The sequence below is a fragment of the Centroberyx affinis genome, unplaced genomic scaffold, assembly GCF_046629955.1.
Source record: "Centroberyx affinis isolate AG114_WGS23_722 - 3 ecotype Tasmania unplaced genomic scaffold, CSIRO-AGI_Caff_v1 ptg001103l_1, whole genome shotgun sequence".
NCBI lineage: Eukaryota > Metazoa > Chordata > Actinopteri > Beryciformes > Berycidae > Centroberyx > Centroberyx affinis.
In genome coordinates, this window is record NW_027279646.1 from 30,624 (window position 1) to 57,470 (window position 26,847).

At 42.7% G+C, this 26,847-nt stretch overlaps 1 protein-coding gene across 1 annotated transcript in view; it reads right to left on the reverse strand.

Moving 5' to 3' along the window:
• LOC139647703 (adhesion G protein-coupled receptor L2-like) overlaps positions 1–26,847 on the reverse strand; it is a 44,888-nt gene that overhangs the window by 15,896 nt on the left and 2,145 nt on the right. The window contains exons 2-9 of the mRNA XM_071523656.1: positions 24,356–24,569; positions 20,391–20,500; positions 16,629–17,429; positions 8,594–8,893; positions 7,463–7,563; positions 6,244–6,429; positions 2,105–2,288; positions 200–322 (exon numbers count right to left, since the gene is read on the reverse strand). Of these exons, the coding sequence (XP_071379757.1) occupies positions 200–322; positions 2,105–2,288; positions 6,244–6,429; positions 7,463–7,563; positions 8,594–8,893; positions 16,629–17,429; positions 20,391–20,500; positions 24,356–24,569 (2,019 nt within the window). The remainder of the gene's footprint in view (positions 1–199; positions 323–2,104; positions 2,289–6,243; positions 6,430–7,462; positions 7,564–8,593; positions 8,894–16,628; positions 17,430–20,390; positions 20,501–24,355; positions 24,570–26,847) is intronic.

Here is a 26,847-nt window from a genome sequence, read left to right on the forward strand (position 1 = left end):
CAGCGCCCCCATTAGGCCAATCAGTGTATTTTTTTAAACAATGGGACACAGTGCAAAGATGCAACATCCCTCAAAGTTTCAGCAAATGATTTTACATACTGTCAATAACCCCAATGACTCACAAAATCAAAGAAAACCCAGAACAAATGACTCATAGTGCTCATAGTTAAATGTTTTGGTGCAGTTGTTTTGTTCTCACCATTCTTACTGTTGACTTTGACTGTGTTGGAGGAAAGCTGAATGGATGCTCCACCCTTGCTTGTCTGGGGAAACCTGAAGTCTTGCACCTGACCATCAGTGCTCAACACATACACATCGAGCACTGACAGAGGTGGGAGGAGAGGGAAAAAAAAGAGAGAGAGAGAGAGAGAGAGCGAGAGAGAGAGAGAGAGAGAGAGAGAGAGAGAGAGAGAGAGACGCATTACTCATAGGTCACACTTCAAAAGCAATACAGGGTGTTTAATAGAGCTCCAACATTAAGGCTGAGCAGAGTGACCTGAGATCCAGAATAAAGACTTGAGGTCCAGTGTTCCAGTGACGGAAACCAAACCTAATGCCAATACCCCACAGAGTCTCGTTTACTTATAAAAAAGGCCACTCAGCTCTCGGTTGCCTGCATTGTGAGCGTCTCCACAGGAAGAGAAAAAGAAAAACACGAAGCAGGGCGGCGATAGAGGAAGAGTGAATGCAGGCACACAACCTGCTGCAGCATGAATGTCAAATATTCATAGGATCAAAATATCATTGGGCTTTTACTTTTTCTTTCCCCTGTGGGTTCAGATAACTCTGGGCTCGACGAGCAAATCTCTGAAAAGCCTCCAAATTCCTGCAGCCCCTCTCTCCGGTATGCCAGCTGCCGGGTGGTGCTCCCTTTGATGTGTGAAATTACTGAGGGGTCAGGAGGACACACGTATCAGCACACTCCCCCCCGTCAGAAACGGCCTCACTTCCTCAGATAGATGGCTTCTGACAGACGGAGATGAGGAATTGTTCTCCGACTGCTCTCCCCTTCTGTCTGGTTTTAAACCCCCCTTCCCTCTCCGCTCTCCCCTCCCTTTCCCCTCCTCCTGCCCTTGATGCTCGCCTGGAGGTGCCATTTGGGCTTCGGCAAACTATGTTAATTAGGAGCAAGGATCATTTTCACTCTTTTTTTTCCCAAGTCATCAAGCGAGCTCAGGGCAGATTTCATCTCTGAGATTTAAGTTGCCTAGTTCTTCATATAGCAACTAAAAGGCAACCAGGGCCGGCTTTATTTCTGTGTCACCGCTGGCATATAATCTCTATAGTGCAGAAAAGTGAGAGCTTGACAACCTCATAAAAACTGCCTGCATGCAGTGATTAACTAGCCTATATACAGCATATTACATGACGTATTAATCAGTGCTTTGGTAGAGACAGTGCAGCCGGGCCTTATCAGCTTAGCTAACTATCATTTAATGGGAAAGGCTCGGAGAGAACAGATACAGTGCTGCGTGAATGGAACAATACTATTCAATTGGTTTCTTTGTTTTCCCCCCAGAGGTCTGGACAGTTCATCTTGCGGCATACATTGAATCAGGCTAATTTACTATGCAAGAAATAGATTAGAAATCAATGAAGTATAAGACAAAAAGGGTGAGCGGGAGACCATAACCATAGCAACAAAGAGCCATGTGTAGAAATATGACAGTTCACTGCACAAAGCTGACCTAAATGAATGAGATCACGTTGCTAATAAACCGTCTGTGAGGAACGTATTAGCTTGGTTGTGTTGAGCCGACCCTGAATCTCCTACAGTGACCTCAACAAAATTCGTCCCTTTTTAAAACCACTTTACCTTTGTCTTGAGGAATAGCTGTCCAGGATCTTTATCTGTGTGTAGAATGAATAAGCCCAACAAACATCACCTTGAGGGCTTTCACAGAGGGCTTAAATTGAATGGTTACTTCCTCTAACGTAACCAACCGTAGTAAAAACAGCCAATATTACTACTCAGTTTGAAGCAATTTCACCGAGACGCAGGAGATAGTGGAAAAGGAAAACAACCACTGATAGCGCAGATTGCGACCGGCACACGTGTCCATCTTGTGTCTCTGTTTTACTGTTGATTGGAGGAGAAACTTACTGATATTCTCCGCAGGCACTTTAACTATAGCTGGCTCGATCAAGTTGTCTGCAAGGACAAACGCCCCTTCCTCCAGGGTATCCAGTAACATGGTGGCGGCATGCGTTTGTTCTGTGGAATTCATGTCTTCCCAGGATTTCAGGGCTTCCGGCCTCAGGAGGTTGTCAACGGTGTCCACAATTGCCTGTATCCATGGAGACAAGTGAAATGTCAGCTTATTGTTTTCTCCCATCATAACTTCAGTTTAATCACACAGAGGAGCAATGGGCAGCAAATAATATAAAGGGCATGCATGGCCAACGGTAACAGCAACAACAACTAAAACAGAAATATCAAGGTCACTCAAATTGAGTACATGAGGTTGCAAGACAGTCAAACTAAAAAGACTAACTAAAATAATAATAATAAAAAATGCAATATGTATTATTTAATATTCTGTTTGCTGAACATAGGCCATATCTGAGGAAGCTTTCTTTGGTCTTCGCAGTTTGGACTCATTTCTTTTTTGAATAATAAAGCAACAATGCTTGAGGGAAAACAGAAACACAAACCAAATGTTTCTTTTTTCTTTTTTTGCTGAATGGAGCCGTCTCCTACAATGCTGTATTCTGAGTTCCTGTTCTTCAGCAACTATTTTCCAAAGAACAATTATCATCACTCACAATAGTCTTTCCATTTCCATAACAGGATCTGCCTGTAATGGCCTTGAAACATACTTTTCTCCTGAAGAAAAAGGCAGTTTCATGGAATCCATGTCTGAGTGGCAGTCTGAGTCAAGATGGGGATAATTCTGCTTGTTTTCAATGGCGATCCTTTCATTTCCTGGTTTCTGATAAGCAGTAAGTAAGCAAAACATTCCAGTACAAAACCCACACAAGAAAAGTATCATATGTTGATAAAACAAGAGTTTCCTTTGACCCTGCAAGGCTGAGTTCATGACTTCTGCCTGGCTCAGCACGCTCACATCTTCCAATACTACGGATAAAGACAGACAGTTATAAAATGATAACTAATCTAGAGCAGCCCATGGCGTGATAAATCAGAGTGACAATTTAACCATAGGTGCCATTAACCACAGCAAGGCCCTCCACAATAACGGTAATTAACCACAACAAGCCCTTGCTCACTGTACCAATTAGCCACAGCTGTGATTATCCAAAACACTAATTGACCATAGGCAGGATTATCCATTTGCCTGGAATAACAAGAATGGGGATCAACCAAAGTCTGCACCAATCTATGATTAACCACAGCATTTAACCACTGAGCTCACATTAACTACAGTGGCAATGGCTGTATCCAGACACAAGCCTTTCAGTGTGTCTTTATGTCTCAGGTCGGAGCACGGAAATCAATCTCTGTGGCCCTGACCTTGCGAGCAAGAGGAAGCTTGCGAGCTGTGACTATGATGGGAGTAAGTGTGTGTGGGGGAGAGAGCCTGAGCCAGAGTAGTGGTGATTACAGGGCCGGAGCCATTACACCCAGACAGACACTAAATGGTCTTCCCCCCTGGTGAGCCATCCTCGCAGGGCCCATGGAATCCAAAAGGAAAAAAAAAGAGAGTCCCCTGTCTCTAATTTGTGTAGCAGAGAAAGAACCTGTGTTCTGATTGAATCCTCTTTAATTCTCGCCTGGGTGGAGGTCACGCCACTCTACAAATCACAGGGGTGTTACCAGGAGAGCCCCCATGGCTCGCTAGCTGGAGAAATGTATGGTGTGGTGAGAGCTGCGGTGAGAGCTCAGCGAGCAAGCCGGCGAACCCTTGGGTGGCGCTGACTTCAAGAGCAACAGCAGATGATGAATGGTGATGCAAAAGAGAAGACAGTTCTACATCAACTGAGGAAACTGTATCCCCCATTTCTCACAGGAAAATAAGACCTCAGTAAAAACAGCCCCAACTTATGGTGAACACCCGCGAGCCGACAAGAAATACAAAATGTGAACATTTGTTTTATGCCATGCGAGGCGTCGCTTCTTGTGTGTTTACGCCATGGCCGTGTCTTTCAGCAGAAGCAGCTCGTAGAAATAAACCATGCCACAGAAGAGGAAAGCAAAAATGACTGAGGGAGATGCTGAAAAATCAGATTGCAACACAAACACATAAATGGGTTTAGAAATTAATCCCACAGATAAAAAAGAACTGCAATGGGAGAGAAGATAATTTTTTGCTAAGGGGACAAGGGATACTGGAAATTGTACAATGTAAGCAAGTGAAAATTGAGCACACTGCCACTTTGATCACACTTCTGGCTGACAGGGAGGTGCAATTACGACCGTGGGAAGGCAATTACTCACACAACGCACAAAGAGCCGACAAGAGAGGGAGGGAGAGAAAGAGTGGGGGAGGAAGAGAGGAGGAGAGAGAAAAGGAGAGAAAAAGGTATCTGACAGAAAAAAGATGTATAAGTGATATGAGCGAGAAAAGGAATAGGATAGGTGCAAAGGCAGAGTGATATTGGCAATGACTTCCAAGGATGGACAGATTGACAGGCTAACAGATATACAGACAGTGAGTCGGATGAGGAAGCAGCAGCCATACTGACACTTATACAAGCAGGCCACCGCGGACAAAACAACACAATCAAGGACATACAGACGGACAGTGCTGCATGCTGCCGGTCAAGCAGTAGGGATCAGGGAAAAGCAACTTTGAAATCCCAGTAGTATACCTTCATATATGCCCTGCATGTCTTCTCTCTTTTTTGAAGCTTTCCCACACAAAGAGAGGATCAAGAACAACAGACAGACATTAGGTAGCAAAGAGGTTGCAAGAAAAGAGGTTACAGCTCAAAAACAGGGACCATTAATTCATGCCACTTACCATAAATTACAGGAATTAATAAAAGAAGGAAAAAGCTCAGGTCGATGAAATATAACCCTAAAATAATGCGACAGCTCCAAATGCTTTGGGGGAATGGTATTTGAATTCCTAATATGAATACGGATTACATAATAGTGGGGGGTAGAAATGAGAAATGCACAGCACTGTGGAGGAAAAACGCTGAGACTAGACTCTGATGCTCTCCATTAGTGATGTTTTAAAATACATTGAGCCAATAAACAATGCAGGATGGAGTCATTTGTACTTCATGGCATGGAGATTGTAATATTGTGCCAGCTCTTTTAAGTCCTTTGTTGGTCTCTTGGTACAAATTTAGTTGCATTCCCCTCCTATGTTAGTCAAAACTGGAGAAAATCACAGAGAATACAGCAGCACTCACACATAATTAGAAAACACAGAGGTAAAATGTTATTCTTTTCTAAATGACAACCTAATGGTTTCAGCACACTGTGTGTAACTCACACAGGGAGCCAATCTATTTTCTCTGGACCAAGACAAATCAACCACGAAAAGACTTCTCCCATGGATTGTAGGCTGCCATTACTTCCTTGTTTACTGCTGGGTAAAAGTTGCCTACAACTTTTGGCAATGTTGCTTGTCAGCAGTCAATCACGTGCTAGTGTTGCTATGTCCCTCCAATCACTGCAACACTGTTGGCAGTGCAGTGAGCAACCTGTTAGCTCTTACCTGCAAATAAACAATAGCATGACAATGTAGCTGCTGGCAGTCTGCACATAAGGATACAAATGACGGGTGTCATTTTAGTGCAAATCACCTTGTTTACAGAGAAACTGTTGTCGGAAAAGTCTGAATAACAATGTAATTTCTCAAACTGTCACTCATCTCTCCGTGGGACTGTCAACAGGTGAGCGATGTAGGTATGTCTCGGCCTACTCTTTTCTCTCAGAGTGCTGGTAGGAGCTCCAGGGGAGGGCAGTACCATACTTGTCAGTACTGAAGAGTTATTCTTTGTGTTGGTGGGGGGCTCATGGCCATTAGCTCCTTTAAGCTGGAACTGCCAGGTGAGGCTGCGTTTCCAAAGCCAGTAATTACCAGGGAGCTGGAGAGGAATGAGCTTCCCCTCTGGGCAAGGCCTGCCTCCCTAGCCCCCTCACCTGAGTCTGTGTGTGAGTGTGTGTTACCATGCATGTAAGTGTGTGCGCGGGTTTGTGTTTGTGCGTGGCAGTAGGGGTCCTTCTAATGAATGTCCTGAGCTGAGTTGAGCCAGAGTTGGAGCAAAGGGGGGGACAAAGTTTAACGAGAGGCCACAATGGGGCAGGCAGGGTTTCCACAGTACCTTGTTGAAGCTGCGTCCAGCTGAGTCCTTCTCGCTGGGCCTGAGCTCCTGCAGCTGAGCGTCCAGGATGTCGACGAGCTGCTCCATCAGACGCACCGAGGAGCTGACGTCACCGGCAAACACCGGGCCCTGCGTGTGGCGCGCCAGCTCGTTGGCTAAATTAGCGGCGTTTTCACCACTCCGGATCTAAAGAAGCAACAACAAGCAAAGCGGGGGCGGGTCAATGAGACAGGCCTTAGATGATGGTTCTGCAATGTGAAGCTGATATAATGTATCTTGTATACCTCTCAGAGTTAGAATCAATAATAACAGTGCTCGTTCACCAGGAACAATTCATTGTGGGCGGAATGAATGTAAACACAGGCATTGAATGTGTAGTCGGGAAGACAATACTTTAAGTGTGACACACAACCTTAGTGTGAGAAAACCACAAGTAGTCTGCAATAAGCTTGTGCAGTAGATAAGAACAGATTTAAAGAAAAGAAAGAAAAATTCCACCTTCACCGTTATATATGATCAATCTGTGATGTTCAATGCATTGCAGGAGTTATGTTTTTGGCATACCCACTTTCCCCCAACCTGCCGTTTGTGATTTCCTACATTTCCCAGAGTGCCTTTTGACAACCCCCTTGTGGCATTCAGTACATGTAGCTGGAGAGAGCAATAGCGATAGCATAGTAAGAGCAAGAGAGCGTGTTTTTCCAGTTGAGAAAAAAGCAAGAGTGCCCCTTACTCAAAATGCAACTTGTGACTGTATTGTATTCTGGTCTATTGAGGCTACTGTCAGTGTAGAAATTGGTACCCCTTCTTCTTCTATGATGGATTTCTCCCTGTATGATTGTTGAAAATGGCATGTCTAGACAGAAGCCCTTGCTCACGGGCTGACACAAAAACCTGACGTTTACCATTGATCTTTTAGATAGCTGCAAATCTTTCTGCTATTAAAGTTCATTGTAGCTGTGCTGCAAATTTCTCAATGTGATGTTACATCGTCTACCTTTGGCCAGTTATCTGCGGGAATAATAACAATACAAACAACAAAATGGGCCCAGAAATACCTACACTGTGAAACACAGTTTTTTTTTAAACAGTGTTTAAGTGTTTTAGTGTGGATTTTTCCTTTAAGGGCCAAGTTGTTCCTCAGAGACACATAGGAAAGAGAGCAGAGTTTTTTGTTCATTCCCCACTGTATTTTACAATTATCACATTTCCAGGTTACCTTTTGTGCGACTTGAGTCACCCAGTGGGAGGTGCAGTTGCTGAGGTCCGGTCCTTTGGAGCACCAGGTCCCTGCCATGGTGCAGAGGAAGGAGGCAATGCCTGCAGTACCACAGAACAAACACACCAGTTGGAGGGAAGCCAAAACCTTTCTCAGATACTGTTTCTCCTGCTGATCCTCCATTCAGCCAGACTCTCTAGTGCGGGAAACTAACTGGTCAGCAGGAAAAACCATTTCAAAACAATTTCAAAGCCTGTCAGCTTTGCATAGTCTAAAGGAACAAGGGAAATTTAATGGAAGAGAGGATAGCAAAAGACTTTCAGGTTCTTACATATATAATAGCTTAGTCCTAATTGGCAAGCAATACACTAGATCCTAGTTTGTTATTGTCGGTAAATAGACACATTTCAGAATTGTAAACAATTTATATGCTTCCATATTTTGCATGTCTAAATTAAATACAAGATTATATCTAATGACTGCCGCTTCACTGACAAGAGCAACAGCGTATGTAATCCAAGACTCATCACCATTTCACCCCCACAGTCAAAACGTTGTCTCTTTCTTGCTTTTATCCCCCAATAGCCATGCTTTATATTATGACAGTTCTGTCAGTATCTGTGATGGGGTTTTCAGAGGTAACTTGTGTAAAATTTTTTATTTTTCTGGAGAGCTGATGTCATTGTCAAATGAATTGGCATAATAACCATGAGCAGCATGTTCCATAGTCCCTGTGAGCGGCTTTCTATTGTCATGTATCACGATTCCCCTTCACTGCTGCTTTTGATGCCTAACTTACTACATTACCGGAAGGGATTTTATGGGAAATCGAGCCCCAAATGCCCAAATTGTACCAAATTAAATTGCAAAGCACATCACTGGTTCTTCTCAGTAGCTGTGAGGACTAACCATGGTTTATTGTTAGCATTTGAATGCACTGTCACAACCAATTTCCCAGCAATATATAAATAGGAAAATCCTACATGCATCTTTGAATAATGCAAATTTAAAGAACAGGTTTACATTGTGGCATAATGGTTATCAAAGCTCGTCAGACACTAACATGTTCGCACACACACGCCCACATACACACACCGCACACACTCTACACCCCCATAATGGTAGGCCTACCTTTGGTTCCTTTGGGGCAGGGCCGGTCCACAGTGATTCCAGTGTGGGTCTGGGGCCAGTCGATGGCTCTCCTCCTGGTTTCCTCACAGAAGCGCCTGGGTGTGGGAGGCAGCTCCGGGACGGTGGGTTCTGCTGTACCTGAGCCGCGGGAGTCCTCGAACGGGTCTCTCCCATCCCTGGGGTCTGCTGCCGCTGCAGTCGTGTTCACCTGTCCCTTCCCTGTAGCCGCAGCAGTAGTGGTGATCATTGTGGTGGTGTCAGGAATGGATGGCGAGACGGAGAAATCTTCGATAGTTGGCACTAGAGCAAGAGAAGAGTGAAGCTGTTAGAGCTCGAGTCAATAACTGTCCTTGCCTTGAACTCCCATCACTCCCGTCGGTGGGGAAACGTTAACTGTTTTGAGTCCCACGGTTTGTAGGTATTGCTTGGAGTTACTGCTGCTCATAATTCTCGGAAATAAAAGGCTTCGTGCAGCATTCAGCCGTAACTCCACCTCTGTTCTGCTCCTTCACTGCACAGAATCAAGGCAAACCTGCAAATGCCACACTATCTCTGCTATTTTTAGTTTACTTAAGCCCACAAATAAGGAAAGGACTGGTGGTGGAGCATCATTCTGCATGGGAGTGATTTCTTCTCAAGAGAGCTGGAACCTTGGGTTGATTAAATGTCAGCAGGGAAGACAAAGCCTGCCTGCATTTTACTTTTTTCTGCCTAGTTCATCTCTCTCACTTTGATAAAGCTGGGGTGAGGAAGGAGAATTGCACTGCTCCAGGCAAAAGCCATACATCAGCAATAATGCGATTCCACTGTATTCAATCCACGCCTACCCTGCAGAGCAAATCTATGTGTGAGTGTGCCCATGCACATGTGCATGAGTGTATGTGTATGCTCTACTGCACAGGTGTGCTCCTAAATGTGTGCTTAAAATCACTGTGTATACAGATGGATATCTGCTGGAGAGAGCCTGGAGATAACTAGGAAATGAGAGAGCAGAAATAGGAAATCTATAAATATAAATTTAATACAGTATGAATAGCCAATATAAATAAAAAGAAAGCACAAGAAATGCTTGTGTGCGTGTGTGTGCGTGTGTACATGGATACACGTCTCCACATGTCTCCTGCATGAATGATCATACATTTTACCCACGGCCAGCTGATTGTTTGTGGAGATAAAAGCAGCTTCCCACAATAAGGTCTGCCTTTGTGAAAGGCTCTGCTGTGTTGTCTTCAGGGGCTCCGGGTGCATCTGGGAAAATGCAATATCATGCTATCTGACACCCCATCATCAGACACATATCTCCATTTCCTGAGAGTGAATGGTGACAAAGCCCACATTTTACCTCTGGAGCTAATCAGCCAATCAGGGGAATCTGTGCTTTTCCATTCCAGTGAAATATCTGAGTTTATTACAAAGCCGATCTCAGGGGATGTGGTCAGGAGCCCACAGCAGGAAGGGGACAATATTCTTGTGATGCTCGCTAATAAAAAAAAAAAGCCTGAATAACCCTGCAGAGTGGCTGCATTGTGACATTTCACTCCCTGCCCTTTTCCCCTGGAAGGAGCCCTGGCTAATTACCTCACGCTCATTCAGTCATTGTATGTCTGTCACCCACTCACTCGTTCACATGTTTCTGGCCAGTGTGGCTGCAAAACTGACAGCTGACATGTTCGGTTATTGTCATGAACAGATGATATGGAGAGGTCAGGGCCAACAGCTATCAAGGTTCTCAGAATTACTCCTAGGAATTGAGGTAAAAGTATGAGTGTACGTGACAAATAGTCAAGGATCAGAGAAGATAATAGTAGTACTATAAAGTACATTATTACAGAATACATACAGTATATGTATGAAATCCAACAAACACTTAACAGGCTATGATATAACACAACAGTATAACAATCTAACATTTAAAGGGAAAAAAGAAAAAAAGAAAAGCAATACATAACAAATAAGAAGTTATGTATTGCTTGTGAAGAAATTTTGTTGACCTAAGTGAGATGATTCATAGGCTGACTCACCTGATTCAATATGCGCCTATAATGCAATAAAATTCAACTGCAATCTAAAAGGACGCATGTAATTGTGTTTCAGAATATTAAACCTCTCCACACCTGAGCAAACATCTGCTTTTCCATAGGCAAATATAGACCTTAATATGCCTCTGCCTGTAACTGCATGCTTGCATCGCCTAATTAACTCGCTCTTGAGACCATATTGCTCCTAGTCAAGGATCCAAAGCCCTACTTTCCAGATCTCAGCACACAATATCACACAATTTCTTTTTTGTTTTTTTAAAGATTTATTTTAGGCATTTTATGCTTTATTTGACAGAGACAGTGTGAGAGAGATATGGTATGGTATGGGAGAGAGAGAGGGGACGACATGCAGCAAATGACCGCGGGCTGGATTCAAACCCGGGTCGCTGCGGGAAGGACTGAGCCTTATATGGTACGTGCTCTACCCAATCACACAATTTCAATACGCACAGTCTTTATATTTGTTACAGGTGGTTCTTTGTCATCCTAGGCAGTGCAAATGGTATTTCTAAAACCATACGTTACCATTAGTAACTGAATGAATTCAGAGATACTGAGGATGTGAGAATATGGGCTACCGAATAAAGAAAAATGAAAAATACATACTGAATTGTCTGCATCAACTGTGATCACTTCATCTAAATCTTTCAAAACCACAAGGCCATGCATAATTCGTAGTATTCTCAAATTTATAGCCTCTGCACACATTTTTACATTTTTAAATGATTATCCGTCCTAAACTGGCATTTTTTGGCAACTTGAATTTCCTCTCAAGCTCTCCAAACATCCTGCAGAGATATGAGCATGTTAGGAACATTGAGAACGCTTATTATTTTCTCCTGTATAAAAGTAGCACCAAATTTGTATTGTTTTCATAATTACAAACATTTATGACTGATTTCATGCTATGAAGCACTTGCTCTTTCTCTCTCACTTTCCCTCTCTCCAGCAAAATCACAAAATCTCACCGCTTTAAGAGAGGCATTCATATGTGAAGTTGACGTTTTTAATTTAAAGAGAAGCATATGTTTTTGGATGTTTGTAGTCAAACGCCTTTGGATTTTATATGAGGGTGTGATTGCAACAACATCAACGACAACAAATATATAACCAAATCATTGCAGCAGAAAGTAAACTACTTTTCAGATGCCTGTGTTGTTGTATGCTTTTTGATGTCTCTGCACCATGCGCGCTCCAATTTTCTTTTGATTGCAATGAGCAATTTCCCCACCAGTAAGAGCCCTGTGTCCTCTGATAGCACTCAGCCAAGAGAGGGCTGTCCCAATTAGCTACTATTTCTCTCAAGAGGCAGTCAAGTCACTCTTGATGGCCAATCTGATAGGCAGGGCATATTGTTGCCATATGTTGAATAATGCCCGTTGTAAATAATATTACAGAGTTTGAGATTGAACACTTGAAAAATGGACGACAGCAGCAGGCTCTGAACAGAATGGAGTAAATTAAAATAGTGCTGAAAGGAAAGAAAACCATTATGCAAGATCATCAATCAAGGCATCAGAGCTAAAGTAGAATTACTTTTATGATTTTATAACAGCACCCCAGAGCCATTTATCAGCTTGGAAAATGAAAAAATAATTAAATAAAACCATAATCAGACAATCAGGGGTCTAGAAATTCAGTTTGTCTTTGCCTTTACTGCTTAGACCAATACAAAAAGGTTTTTATCTCTAATTATACACAATCAAAAGAGCCCAAACTATCTACAGTACCTGTCCATATTAGGCTCCAGGATAAATGGATAATAAGCTGCCTAATACCTGCTATTAGGAAGAGCAATGACAACTCACAGCCAAATCAAGCTGTTTTAATTGGTTTAAATTCTGAGGATGAATCTCTTACAAGGCTAATCTTCCAAGTACAATAACAAAAAACAAAACAAAACATACTGTAGAAATAAAATCTCAAATACAGGATTTCAGTTAAAATCATCCCTACATCTGCAGGAATCCATTTCCAAACCATATGAAATTATGAACAAACTTCTAAATGCCAATCCAGTTGAAATGTAAAAACATGGGATGGCTGTGATATTATTTTTATTCTCATACCAGTTGTCTCACTGTGAGCATGGCCAAACGCAAGGACAAAATAAGAGAGAACCAGCCAGCACTTAACCAAACTAATGGGCACATCGCCATACTACCAGTAAAAAAATGAACAAGGGGTAGTGTGACTTTCTCTCGCTGTGTGTGTGTGCGTGTGTATGTGTGTGTGTGTGTGTTTTAATATATTGATGTGTCTTTGTTCGTTTGTTTTCTCGAGCATTTCAGCTCAACTCAATAAGACAGTCTCAGTGGATAAGAACTGCGTAAGAGCTACAGTTAGTCTTTTTGCCTCTTTTGAAGAGCCAGTGCTGCTAACTAATGATAGAGAAACAACAAATCCCACAAGATATGCATTTTTACATTAGGCTGTTTATATGCGCTCATGCTGCTATATTCAAGCCTGTATGACGTGAGCATCAGTCCTGCGTAATGTAATGGGCCTGAACCATCTGGTCACATAGCTTGGCATGGAAGGTAAGGGACAAAAAAACAGCCAATTCATGTGCGGTTTGTCATCCACCACTCATGAATATATCATTATTTTTGCCATTGACAAAACTAAAGCCAGTTGCTGCGGGGCTGATTGAATTATTGACACTCGTTCTTTAAAGAGCAGTAGACAGAAAAAGCTCTGCCGGACATATCCTGTATCTATGTGCGGTAATTTATGGGGGCTGAAACTGAAGCCTGTAAGGCAGCAGACTTGCGGTCACAAGTACACACTCTGAGTGAGAGGGAGGTGGCAAAACGGCACCCAAGACACACAAAAGCACACAGACAGACAGAAATAAATACAGCCACACAGACACACACACAGACATACACACACACGCGCGCACTGTAAAAACAATAGTGTTCTCTTTTCATCCTCACTCTATCTAAAAACTCTCTTTCTTCCGCGCCTATAATGTCCACTTGAACAAGTCCCATATTCCTTCAGTCGTGAAGCCAGCGTTGAGCCATGGCAACAAGCAGAACAATTAGAGCTGTTCCAAAATCTCCTGGCTCCTTTACTTTAGCCTCCCTCTATTTCTGTTGCTTAACATCATGCTTCAGAGGGTGGAACACAGGCTTAGTGCATGATCCATCTATAAATGTCCTCTGTTTTGAAGGCTCACCTGGAGGTGGTGTTCACTGATAAAAGTAAACCTATGTGCACCAATGTGCGCAGCTGGTTTTCGCCACAAAATGACCGAGCAAAAGCATATAGGCTTTGTGATGGCAGATATGTTAGGCACACAGGTATTTAGTGTATGAAAGTCTGGCTAGCTTGACATTTCAATTCTATGCAGAGCCCACTCCTGTTCACTGTTACCAGATTACTCCAAGTGGCTAAGCCTTTCGGACAAAGCCATTAATTTTATGCTTCTCGTCTTTAGGCCTCAGATCAATGCTACCTCAAAGACAAATTAATTTTCTCCTTTCTCTCCTTGTTAGTTTGAAATGCTCTTGGCAATTACTGGCTGTTCTGATTGGCTTTTTGAATTCATTGGACTGGAATCAGTTGATGTCTTTGCACATCACAGAAAATACATCACTAGTGTCCCTGTAAGTTTTGTAATGGCGAGCACTTAGGTGTGCGTTTTATTGGCATGCACCTCTTTTAGTGAGGCTTCTAAGGAGGTGGACCGGCTAAGTATTGATCATTGGTGTTTTGTGCTCACAAAGCATTAGCGGGGCACAGACATTTTGTTGAATTGTGTGTAAATTGGTTGGGACAATAACAGGAACAATCAATAGGGGGAATAATCTTAGTGAATCCCTTCAACCAGGATCAGGATTCGGAGACCTGAAGTTTTATAAACACTTCACACAAGATAAAGGGAACTCAGACAACTTGCTAAGGTCAATTATTTTCTGCTTTGATCACTTTGCTAAAACATCTTAAATATAGACCCTAATCCGGTTGGCACTTCCATGCCTCTCTAGGATGAGCATTACAGTCAAGGTTGATGCTTTTGACAGAAGAGGAGACTCACTCTCATTGTACTACGTGCGTTCTGCAAAGGAGAGAAATACACTGGTTTGGTGTTTGAGGTAACTTCAGTTTGTGGTCGATGAATCTTAATGGGCACAATTAATTTCCTCTATGCCTCAAGTGCCCCTGTTTCAGTGAGAGAGACATTATTTCAGCACCATTAGATTACCCTGCAGAATTGGTTGTTTAATTCAACGCTATATCGCGGGCAGCAATAAATCCAAATAGCTACATAGTAAAGAAGTTAAAGGTGTAGATCTGGAAAACCTAATAAACATGAACCAATTATTTTCATGTGCCATTCACAAAACCCAGAGTACTGCTGCTGGCCTCGGCATCTCGGCTGCTTTCTCTCCCTCTTTAAGCCGGCAACATTTCAAAATGTTCTCATAAAATACACTTAATGATCCACAGTGGCAAGTACGCATTCTTGATTGGATCCCAATGGCAGAACAGTGGTGGAAACGGGTGCTAAAAATAATGGGTGAAATCAACAACTATGTGCTGTTGGTTTCCTTGATTACATACACTGTTCCTGCTGCAAGTGGCATTAGAGACTATGTGGCATTTGTGTTTACCGAGGCATTACAGTAGCTGAGAGAGCACATTAAACCCTTCATTGGAAATGCACTGTGATGGCCACTTTTCTCCTTTCCGTGAGGCTCTTTTGAGACAAGGAGGGTAATTATGATAATTCAGTTGTTAATTACATTTACATACATCAGAACATGAACAGTAGAGCAGGCAGTTTGCATGCATGGAGAACTCATTAAAGTTTGAGCATTTCATATCTCCTCTAACATAGTCTTAATTGAGGATCTGGTTGTTCTGCAAAACAGACGCAAACTCGGAGCCCCCCGGGTGTCAAGATATCATGCCGGAGAGATTCCAGGGAACAGCAGGAAAACAAACAGACGTGTTGACAAGAGGCCAGAGTTCAGGAGCACACAGCCTCCATTGAGACATCAACCTCCCCCCCAACAACACAGGTCAAGAATCAGATTTCCCCCTGACAACCCCTTCCGAACATCCAGAAGTTAGGAATCATAACTTAATCTGGACCAGTGCTCCAGGGGCAACTTGAGCCTCTAGCATAATGTGGAGTCGGGTTGAGATCCTTGCTTCCCCCGTTCGCACAGGGACTTAGCCCGGCTCTCTGGGATAAGGTGGCTGCAGTCAGGTAATTACGCCCATTATCAGCATGATGTAAGGGCCCTGTCTGATGACACGTATGTCTCCCCTCAGCGCTTCGCAGATTAATTTAAGCCCCCTAACCGCCTGACAAGATGCTTCACTGTAATTGATCTCTCTTTCCACCATAGAGTCATTCTTCTAACCTTGTCATCTGCCTTGATTCACCACGTGGCCACCTAAATCACACACACATAGACTTGGAGGGTTCAACAATATTATGCCACAATATTATGGTGATTGTCTCCCAATCCATTGTAAAAAATGGCCTCTGAGAAGTTGATGAGGTAGCCATGGCAACACATTTGAACACAGTTCAAATCCAAGGGCAAGGAAGAGGAGACAGCCTTTGTCATACTGTGCACAATATTTCTGAATCCCATTCCAAGCATTAGAGGGAGGTTCACGAGGGCAGTGTTCATAATGGTTTGGGATAAGGCCTAAGATTAAAGAATTTGATAGGGTCCAGGCTTCAGCTAGAGTGAGTGCCTCAGCTTGCCTCATGGTAATAAAGAAGCAGGCGTTGTAGCGGTGAGATCCCGGTGGGAGCTATCCCTCATTCCAAGGTGAATCTGTAATTTCTGTCTGCAAATGAGCCCTTTCCCCAAGACTAACACAACCCTCTTTTCTATATCACACCTGAACTGCATCCAAAATTAAAAGGCAGTCATCTGTGACATCCCACACTACAACCACACAACAGAAGCTCACCACATTACACAAAGACAATGTGCTGAACAAAATGGAGCGGGCGGTCTTACCTTCTGCAGGATCCGGCGGGCCGAAGTCCAGGTCGTAGCGCAGGACGTAAAAGTTATTCCACACGTATAGCTGGTTGTCCCTGGGGTTGTAATCCACAGCAGCGATGTACTGGTACTGGTTGGGAAAGAGGATGTCGGTGTACTCGCCCTGGCTCAGCTTGGTGTTGTAGATGTAATCGATGTGGCTCCTGCTGGCCTCGCTCTCGTTCTCTTCGTAGGTCGAACGCACCACATGTAGCACGCCGCACACCATGAAGGCGTTGGAGGCAGAGCGCTTGTCATACGCCGTCTCCCAGGTGGCTTCAAAGCGTAGCGTGTATGGGTTGAGCTGGCTCACCACAATGCGCCCGTTGTTCTGCTCTGTGGCGTAGATTACCCATAAGCCCCTCTCGTCTACCGCCAGGTCAATGTCCGTCTTCCCGCCCCAGCGGTACGGCGAGGTGTCGTGATAGTTGGCGTTATTCACAATAGCCTCGCCGCTCTTGATGCGCGTGCGCAGGTCAAACTTGACAATGTTGCGCGTGCGTTCCTTGTTAAAGAAGATGGCACCATCGTAGGCTACGAAGCCCGTCCCGTCAACACGATGTGGGAGTTTATAGGTGGTTGTCTGGCGGGCGTTCTTGAAGTCCTCCAGAGAGGCGTACTCGATGAGGGTGTCGGTGCGGTACGGCGTCCAGGGCATGAAGAAGACCTTGTCTCCAGCCTGCAGGGGGTCTTTGCACCACGCCCCTGCTTGCTGCTCTGCCTCAAATATGAAGGTGGGGGCTCCTATACCCTTCAGAGTCCCAGGACAAATGAAAACTAGTGACAGAGAGGAAAGTGAAACAAAACATAATAAGGCAAAATATTTCAAACATGATACATTTCGCTAACACGCATCATCATTCTTGCTGCTGTACAAATCAAGTGCAGGACAAAAAGATCAGGGACTGGAGGAATATTTCAACTACTGTTTTGTACTACTGCTAATGAATAGGGAAAAAAGAAAATAAATGAATATGCCAGAATGATTATTCAGAATGAGAAATGCGAGGTGGAGAGAACTTGCATCTCAAGGGTCGGCTGCTACACCCTAACAGGGACAAAACAAAATAAAAGGTGAACAAAAAAAGGGTAAAATCCTGCAAATGGAAGACATGGGAAATGGCAGAAGTAGAGTTCACACGTCTTTTTTTTTTTTTTTTCTAAATACCAGACTCTCTCTGACGTCAAATGCCACACTAACGGCTGGGTAAATGGACACACTGCACATGCACACTCACATGACTTGGGTCTTAAACTAAAATGAAAAGGGAAAAGGCTTCACATCTCGTGGAGGGAGTGAACAACAGGTTGTCAATGGTGGTGGCGGCAGCAAAGCAGAGGTAAAATGAAAGTGGAGGTTGGGGAATAGACCGAACAACAGTGGTAAAGGATTTTCACTACTTCTGTGGCAAAAGACAAGAGTAACCACTGATGGGTGAGGGAGGCCAAGGCAAGGTTCCCATTTAGATGGTTTAAATTAATTGGTTCTGGATGAAAGGGACACAGAGAATTTGTGTTTTCTTTTCAAGCGTTTTGGTCTTTGCCCATCTCACTCAGCCATCACTGCTATCTCACATCACGTGCTATGGGTGCAGCAGAAGTTGGGCCAAGCAAACTACGACTAAGCCAAAGGGCAATATACACAATTCTAATAACTACTCATTCTTCAAGGGTTAATACAGAGCGCTAATCAAGAGTCCCTGAAAAAATCACCACAGCTCAGTTGGTGATTCATTTCACATTGTGTTTGCATGTCTGAGAAAAAATTATATCCGTTGACCCTGGATTTCATTTTGAAATTCTGTTTTGAAATTCGTTTGGACTCCAGTGTTGCAAACAATCCCCCTATGGGTTTAGCATTTGACAGGAGAGGCAATCAAGGGGGAGGAGACGTGAGGGGAGCTGTACTCAACACCACAGAACAAGGAGCCGGAGGGGGGGAAAGGACCAGACCACTCATTTACCTTTTTGCTCCACTTCTATTTCAGGCATTGGAAAAGAAAGCAAAAAGAGTGCAAAAGGGAGAGAAAGGTTATCATGAGTCAACTACCAGGTACAAAAGAAGAATATGTTGGAGGATATGACCAAGAGATGAACTGCGGGACTGTTTTAGGGTTAAGAGCTAGGAGAGAGAATGTTTATTAGTGAATGGTCTCTCGCCCTAGGATGTAAAAACACACACGTTAAGACCGGAGACAAACTATGTGCCATGCTCTTCAGAGGATTAAAATGTTCATTCCTAACTTCTTAAACTGCCAACAAAATAACAAATTGGCCACTATAAAAGCACAATATAACCCTCTAAATATGCTTCTCCTACATGGCATGACATAGAGAAACACTTTCCTCAAAATCCTCAGCATATTTAGACAGATAACATTCTTAGAGAAACAGTACAAGAGTTATTTTTGGCATGTATTGACTGGGGGTGGAATTTTGTTCAAACTTTATAAACACAAATCACAACTTGATTCCAAGCACGCTCGCCCACACACACAAAAACATAACTTGGTGCTAATGTTACAGACCAAACTCTTTAATGAGCCAAAGAGTGCAATGGCAAATGAGCAATGACTAATGAACAGTCTGCCTAATATGGGGCTTCTTTAGCGGATCGTTGAAGCTGCATACAGTGGGAAGAAGGGAGTCTAGAGACAATGTGAAAGATTGGAAGTTTAAAAAAATGAGAGCAAAGAGGTTAGTTGGGAACAAGACTGAAGGAGGAAGGGAGGTCTGTTTGAAAGAAGAAAAGAAGAGTGAATATTTCAGAAAAAAAAAAAGTTTACAATTCATCATGTTAAAAACCTAAGTGCTGGTTTCATAGGCACAGATAAAGTCAAGTCCTACTCTAAAATACCCTTTTAAGGTAGAATGACTCAAATCAGATATCAGAGACATTGTTTACAACAGTGGCAGGTTTAGCAGACTCTACATTTAATTAAACCGGTTTCTCACGGGACGGCTAGAGTTGATCCACGATCAAATCCAGGGATTTTGTAAAGGTTTTAGCACAGGCACATTCAAAAAGTCACACTAGAGTTTTGATTCTTCAGAATAGTGTAACAATTTTAGGATTTCAATCACTTTGTCTGATGTTGTCTAATATCCTCTGTAATACGTTGATTTTGATATCTCACTCCATTTCCACAGAAGAAAAAAACAAAACAAATACCTAGTAATACCTACAATGTACGTCTCTGTGTAATCAGTCTTTGGTTATCTCAGTGAAATATTTTTTTAACACTGGACATGTCTTTCAAAGAATCATTAGTAATTCAAGAGGCTTTCTGTCGCTGCAGAATGGAAATGTGTTGCACCACAACCAAGTTCAAACACAACCTAGAAACTAGCGTTTTAACTATGCAGGAACTTTGAGGAATGAAAAAAATGTAAATAATTCAGAGGTAACAAAACAAATTTTGAGTCATTTCAATTAAAGCCATTTAAATTACTTTTTTTTTTAACTATTCAAGATTAAGGCCTACTTCAATATATTTTGTTATTATTAACGCTGATCTCATTCCATATCCTTCCACCTTAATTTAACGAAGCATCGTCTGTGAACCAAGCCCCGACACTTGCAAGCAGATTATAAAATCAACCTTATCCATTATGAAGGAGGGAAGAGGAGAGGCTGTAGTTATAGCACATGTCTGTCTAATCTAAAAAAAAAAACACATTTAAAACACATTCACAAAAAAAAGAGTTCAATATGAGATTTGGATGGGGGATACTTACTATAGGGAACACACTCATACTGGACCTCTAAGTACTTGTAGGTGCCAGGACATGGATCGGGAAAGACATCAGAGCCAGTGACAACCACACACTGGGTACGGTTGTTGCACCTAGAAAAAAAGATTGACCAGAGATTTCAGCATGACTTAAAGCACTACCCATGGCAAGAAAATTAGGATAAGACAACATTCATAACACAAAAGGGGAAAAATTTCACCGTACGGCTACAATGAAAATGGTGAAAATCCCAGCCAGGACCCTTATTATATGCATTCTAGTTGGCAAACAGAGAAGGGAATGAAAGCATTAAATACACAAAATACGAAAGAAACAGTAAATGAATGTGAGTGAATGTGGTAATGGCATGTCAGGGATTAATGATGGCATGTGGACTTCTCCAGCCAAGGTGAATTTATCTCCTTTAACAGCGTCTTCATACCGCTATTGAAAGGGAAGACATTCATTAAAATACACACAACAGGTGGCTGTGACATGCAGTTGACTGGAATGGCTCTCTCTGGTAAACAGTGAGAATCCTCTGCATGTGCGCAGCAAACACAACGTGAATGTGTAATTTCTGCGAGAGATATTTCGGCTTGCAGTATGAAATGGCCTGGCTGATGAACGTGTGTCCCTTTTGAATTAAAAGGCTGATGCGTGAGTTAGTGTGTGTGTGTGCATTTGCGTGCGTGTTTGCAGATGTGAGTGTTAGAAAGTTCAAGTAAGAGGGGGAAGAAAAAAAGGACAGCAGAGGACTGATTTTGTGTAAATATAGGATGAAATTGGCTCCACTTCAATCAAGCTCTCTTGAGGCCGAGGGATTGAGAATGCTGTCAGCAGTAACAGAGGCAAACAGATATCCGTCAAAGAAAAAAATGATACCAAAATAGGACATTCAACAATTTGCAAGCCTGAGATAAATATTTCAGAAGGTCAAAAGCAAAGTCATGCAAGTTGGACATATATTTCAACATTGGACATGTCTTTCAAAGAATCATTAGTAATTCAAGAGGCTTTCTGTCGCTGCAAAAATGGAAATGTGTTGCACCACAACCAAGTTCAAATACAACCTCGATTGTGCGTTTTAACTATGCAGGAACTTTGAGGAATGAATAAAAAGGTAAATGTTCATTAACCAGAAAGGGACAGCAAAGCTTTTCAAGCTGCACTCTAAGTCCAGCTATTTCAAATGAACAAAAAAGAAAAACCCTTCCTTTGAAACTAATGGATCATCAAACAAAGATTATTTGAATAAAAGGGAGAGAAATCCATTACAAAGTTTACAATTAGCAGCAGCAGCACCAGCTATGGTTTTAACACAACTGATGATGCGGTGCCAGCTGTACTTGTGCTTAAGAGATTTACTGTTATGGCTTGGCTGCAGCGAATGCTCAAGAGACTCGCCACTAGCTACAAAGTAGACTGGTTACTGCCTCAGAGTTTAAAATGACTGACAGCAGAAGAGTGCAAAAAGAAAGATATTCCACTCAAATCAATGCAAGATTTATCAGATTATGACAACTGACACCTTCTGTTCAGTGGTAAGAATTTACTTTAACACCGATTGTACTGTAAATGTTAGATGTAAAATGGGAAACCCCCACAACCTACTGGGAATCATCTGAGCATGGAGAGAGGGGCACTGAAGCAGTTTTAAAATATTAGATGAACCATCAAACATTGAAAAAATGACACTCCTTGCATGAGAAATCCATAGCAAGCTCTTCATGACTGAACTAGAACCATTGCACTGGATCTATAATACCAATTCATTTCTATTTGACATTGTCAGTTTTAGCACATAGGTGGGCTTTTTAGATGTGATGTCATTATGTCTGGTTGTTTTTATTGACATACTGTATGACGGAAACAATGATGGAAACTATCTGGGGAGACTCTATCTCAAAAATAATATGTTGTCCTTTGGAATGCGACATTTGTGAGATGATCAGACGATGGAAACCTGAACTCTAATGTTCAAAAGTCAAATGTTTCATTGGCAGAAACGGTGTGTCTGCTTGAAACTGTCGGTTGCTGAAATGAAATGGGTAGCTATCACTGCAGGCAAACTCTATTGCACTATTTTTTCCAATTCGGTTAACAGTCGAAACACACACTTATGGTAGAAAAGTGCTGCAATCCTGCCTGCTTTCCAACTAAAAGGCTGCCCCTCTGACCAAGTAAAAGATTTATTCAGTTAGTTTTACTGGGTCAGGAAATAGGTGGCTGTAGCAATAAGCTAATGCAAGTCAGCAAAAGAACCTAATTTAGATTATCTCTTCTTTTGTGTGAATAGTGTTCACACCTACATCAGTGAAAAGTGAGCGAGGTGGAGGGAGCGAGGCAGCAGAGAGAGGTCATGCCGTCTACATACATTTCTCTGAGAAAACAAACACCTGAATATTAAACAGGCCCAGTAACCTGAGTTTCCATCAGTTTCTCCATAAATCTTTTATCAAGCCACTTTTTCATCAACAACAAAACATTTTAGTTGACAAAACATTTTGATCTAGACATTGTTGTTGAAAAGCATGCTGTCTGATTTTCATCTTGTTGTTTGTGTTGTGAAAAAAACGGGTTCCTGATAAATGCTTTTTTGTCACAATTTCAAAACCAACAGAACTGCCACTGTCTGCAATAGACTTCCCACTGTTTTCCTCTCCCCTATCTTGTTTAATATGTTTGTTTATGTGTCTGCGGTGCAACTACCTCTTTTGTTAAACTTCCCAGTAGTGGCGGTGTATTGTCTCTTAATGCGACACACTTAAAACACCCTCCTGGTTTGAGTATGCTGCAGACAGGAGGAGGACTGATCAGGCTCTCCCAAGGCTTTGTGACTGCTGTAACATCCCTGGTTATCACATCAACCCTAATTATGGTCAGGATCCCACTTCCTCTGATCTGAATCATTAGAATAATTCTGGTTAAGGGCTGGTGGCGCTTCTCAAAGCTCCCACTCACATATTGCCTCTAGGGAATCTTCGATGGAGATAAGTTTGAAGTGCAGCTCCGGCAAGTCAGGGAGCGACTTGTCAACACATCTGCTGCAGACTGAAGTGGTTTGCAGTGAGACTGTGGGACATGGCCACTGTCAGTGGTGTGTTACTGTATGAGAGTACTGAGACTCTGCTGTAAATGTGGCAAGACAGTGTAACACGGGAAGAAGTGATTAGCTATTCTGCAGTGCCACATCTCATGGGAGCAAATATAGAAGCGGATGTAACGTGTAAAAACCCAAGGGTGGAAGATGGTGGTTGATGATGTAGTAGCTGGGCTTGGGTGGGTGGGGCAGGTTAGGACAGAGAAGTACATTAACAGATGAACTCGGGCCGGTTACTATTTCTGAGTAGTTCATCTAGTGCCGTTTAAAAATACAAACACCTCTGGGAGTAAGCAGAAGCTGAGCTGAAGTGTTGTGCGCTGTCTTTTGAAAGCAAAGCAGCGTCCCGTGAGAGTGTCACCAGTATAAAAGGTATTATGAGGGGCATCGCTCAATACCCGAGGCAAAACCACCTCAGTGCAGTGTTTGAACAAAACAAGCCCAATGTTCCAGACGGGGAATTAAGAGCGTCTTCATGTGACTCGCAGTCTCTTTGAGCTACACTGATTATGACTCAAACACCAGCAACAACGCACAGTTGGTGTGAGGAACCTGGTGTAAGGATGTCGATTCCTAACCGCCAAGAATTAATCTGTGCCCTAGTTTTCTGAATTTCAAAACGCCACCTACATAATCTAGTCAATGAACAAAAAAAAAAGCATTTCAAAGGTGTGAGATGTTGATTAATTGTCTAGTATGTAGGTGGTTGCACAAGGAGGGTGATTATTTTTTTTATATAATGTTTAAAAAGAAAAGTGTGGAAAACATGATTTTTTTTCTGTATCCCCCCTGTCACCCTGAGGTCCGTGCCTTACCTCCCCGGCTCCTGGTTCTGTTTGTGAAATGAGATCCCCTAGCCTTTTACCTTTGTGATATAATCTTGTAGGCATCGGGGAGGTAGCAGTTGACGTTCTCCATCTGGAATGGGTCAGCGTCACAGATCTTGTCGTCAGTCCGGCCGTAGTTGGCCGTCTCGATCATAATGACATCACTCCCCGGGCAGCGCAGATCAATTGCATATCCTTCACATGAGAGCTCTCTCCTGACCAGCCCAAACGGCAAGGCTGCACGGCTGAACCCTGACAGAGGACAAAGACAGAGGGAAACTTTAAGCAAAGAAAATTAATGAGTTAAAAGGATCGCTGGTTCAATACAATAAGACCACACATTATGCTGTAAAAATCCATTGGCATGAAATAACTAGGCAACAGCAGTCCAATGTTTACCACAGTTTTAAACAGACGGGCCATTGCACACGATACAGGGGCGGGGGGGGAGACGAAACAATTCAATTCCTCCATTTCTCTGTGGTCTTGGATGTTGGCTAAGACATCCAATCTAAGTCATAAGAGACCAGTGGTAACCTCATAAAACCTTGAGCAAATATAAAGGCTACAGTACAACACAAAGCCCTCCACCTACATCCACCACAAAGCCAAACGTAGCTTGACTGAGAAGGGTTTGTTTTACAGTGGTACAAGTCCCCTCGTTTGTTTCTTTTGCTTTACTTGCACTGTAAAGTAAGACAGAGAAAAAGGCAGAATCCCAGCAGAATGGAGTGTAATTTAATCCATTTTACAGTGTCGGCGATCGAAGAGGGGACTGTCTGGAGTCCACACAGGAGGAAAAATCTATACATGGAACACAGCAGATGGGAGCGCAGCCAAATAGCTCTGCTTTGGGGGAAAATTAACTATTTCGCTCAAGTCTGCCCCCCCCTCTTTCAACAAATTACAATGAAAAGGTTATTCCTTTGTATTCCCCTTTCCCAAGCAATCAAATCTCAAGTCACAAATAACCTGGAATTACAGATAAGGAGATAAGCACAAAACAAAGCAGGGATTTGAAAGAAAGAAAGAAAGAAAGAAAGAAAGAAAGAAAGAAGGAAAGAAAGAAAGAAAGAAGAAAGAAAGAAAGGAAGAAAGATTGAGAAAAAGGAACGAAGAAAGATAACCCATTATCACAGGTTGAAATAATGATTAAAAGTAAAAAAAAAAAAGTAATAATGTCTGCAGTTCTGAGAAAACAATTAAGTCCAAGTAGAACATGCAAATGTGCTCCGTTTAAGAAATGCACGGCAGAGCACTGCATGAACTGTCAATAATCGCCGTTGTTTGCAGCAATAGTGGGTCCCTGAGGGGGCAGCTACCATTTGTATTTTCTGCGCTGCTCTCTCCTAATTAGCCCTCCTTTCAGCCTGTTACCTTTTTCATGTTCCCATTGGCTCCCAAGCATTGTCATGTACTAACACTTACCACCCCGGGTTCGCTTCGCACCCTCACGCTAATTATCCTCACACTTTTGACAGTCGGGGCCTGACGCAATTAGCATTGTTTGAACTGTTCAAAGTTGAAGTGATCCCGGCTTGAAATACCTACCCCGACCCACATGTCTGCTAGTCATTTCAGCCTGCTGCGCCTAGCTCAATTATAATGATATTCTATGTCAGTCTACACATGTCACACAGGCAAACATGGAAAAAAAAAAAACATAGACATCTTTGAAACATACACTGTCCAAAATATCGTGTTTAAGTCATTTCATATCAGGAGAATCTTCTGCTCTCACTAGTAGTCATATCAGAAAATATGAAGCTAATAGTATAAATTCACTTACATTAGACCACTAGACATTCATTACCATATAATACCGTGATCTATCTAATGGCCAGTAGATTCTGCTTAGCCGGGCTGTTTATCACCTCATTAAGAGATGTCAGCCTAGCCTGGCCATAAGTGGAGGGCTGTAGGGTCACTCCATCTATTCCAATAAGTGAAATAACCACGACAATTACCCATACCTTTCAGAAAACCTGTCCAGAATAGTGGATGATAAAACACAGAGTGAGTCCCTGGCTTCACTGCAAAGACTAATGATCGTCCCGCCTGCCATTCCTCATGGAAGGAGTGACGGGTTTATCACACCAGACAGAAAGAATGCGTTTCATGGGGTTTTAAAATTCTGAATGGAGAAACCTTCTTTGGACGACACACGCAGACACACAGACACATGCACAAACACACATCAGCCTTCATAACCTCCTTTCTCCCACTGTCTCTGGCCATCTATCAGACCACTATGGCATGATCGCATGCTGCTGTCAACACAGGCCTAGCGATTGATTAGGCCTGTGCCTTGCCAGCCTCCTCCTCCCTAGCCGGTATAGATCTCTCTGGTCATAGGCTAACACTACATCAATTAAGGGGAGTATCTAGACTGTACCGGCGGCCCAAAGAACAAATTGCCTCTTCTCCAAACTGCAGATAGTCTTGGTCTTATTAATGACTGTCTTGCCAATTTGTAATTGGGCAGGTAATGACAAATCTGTCTAAAAAGTTTAAATGTATATAAAGGAGT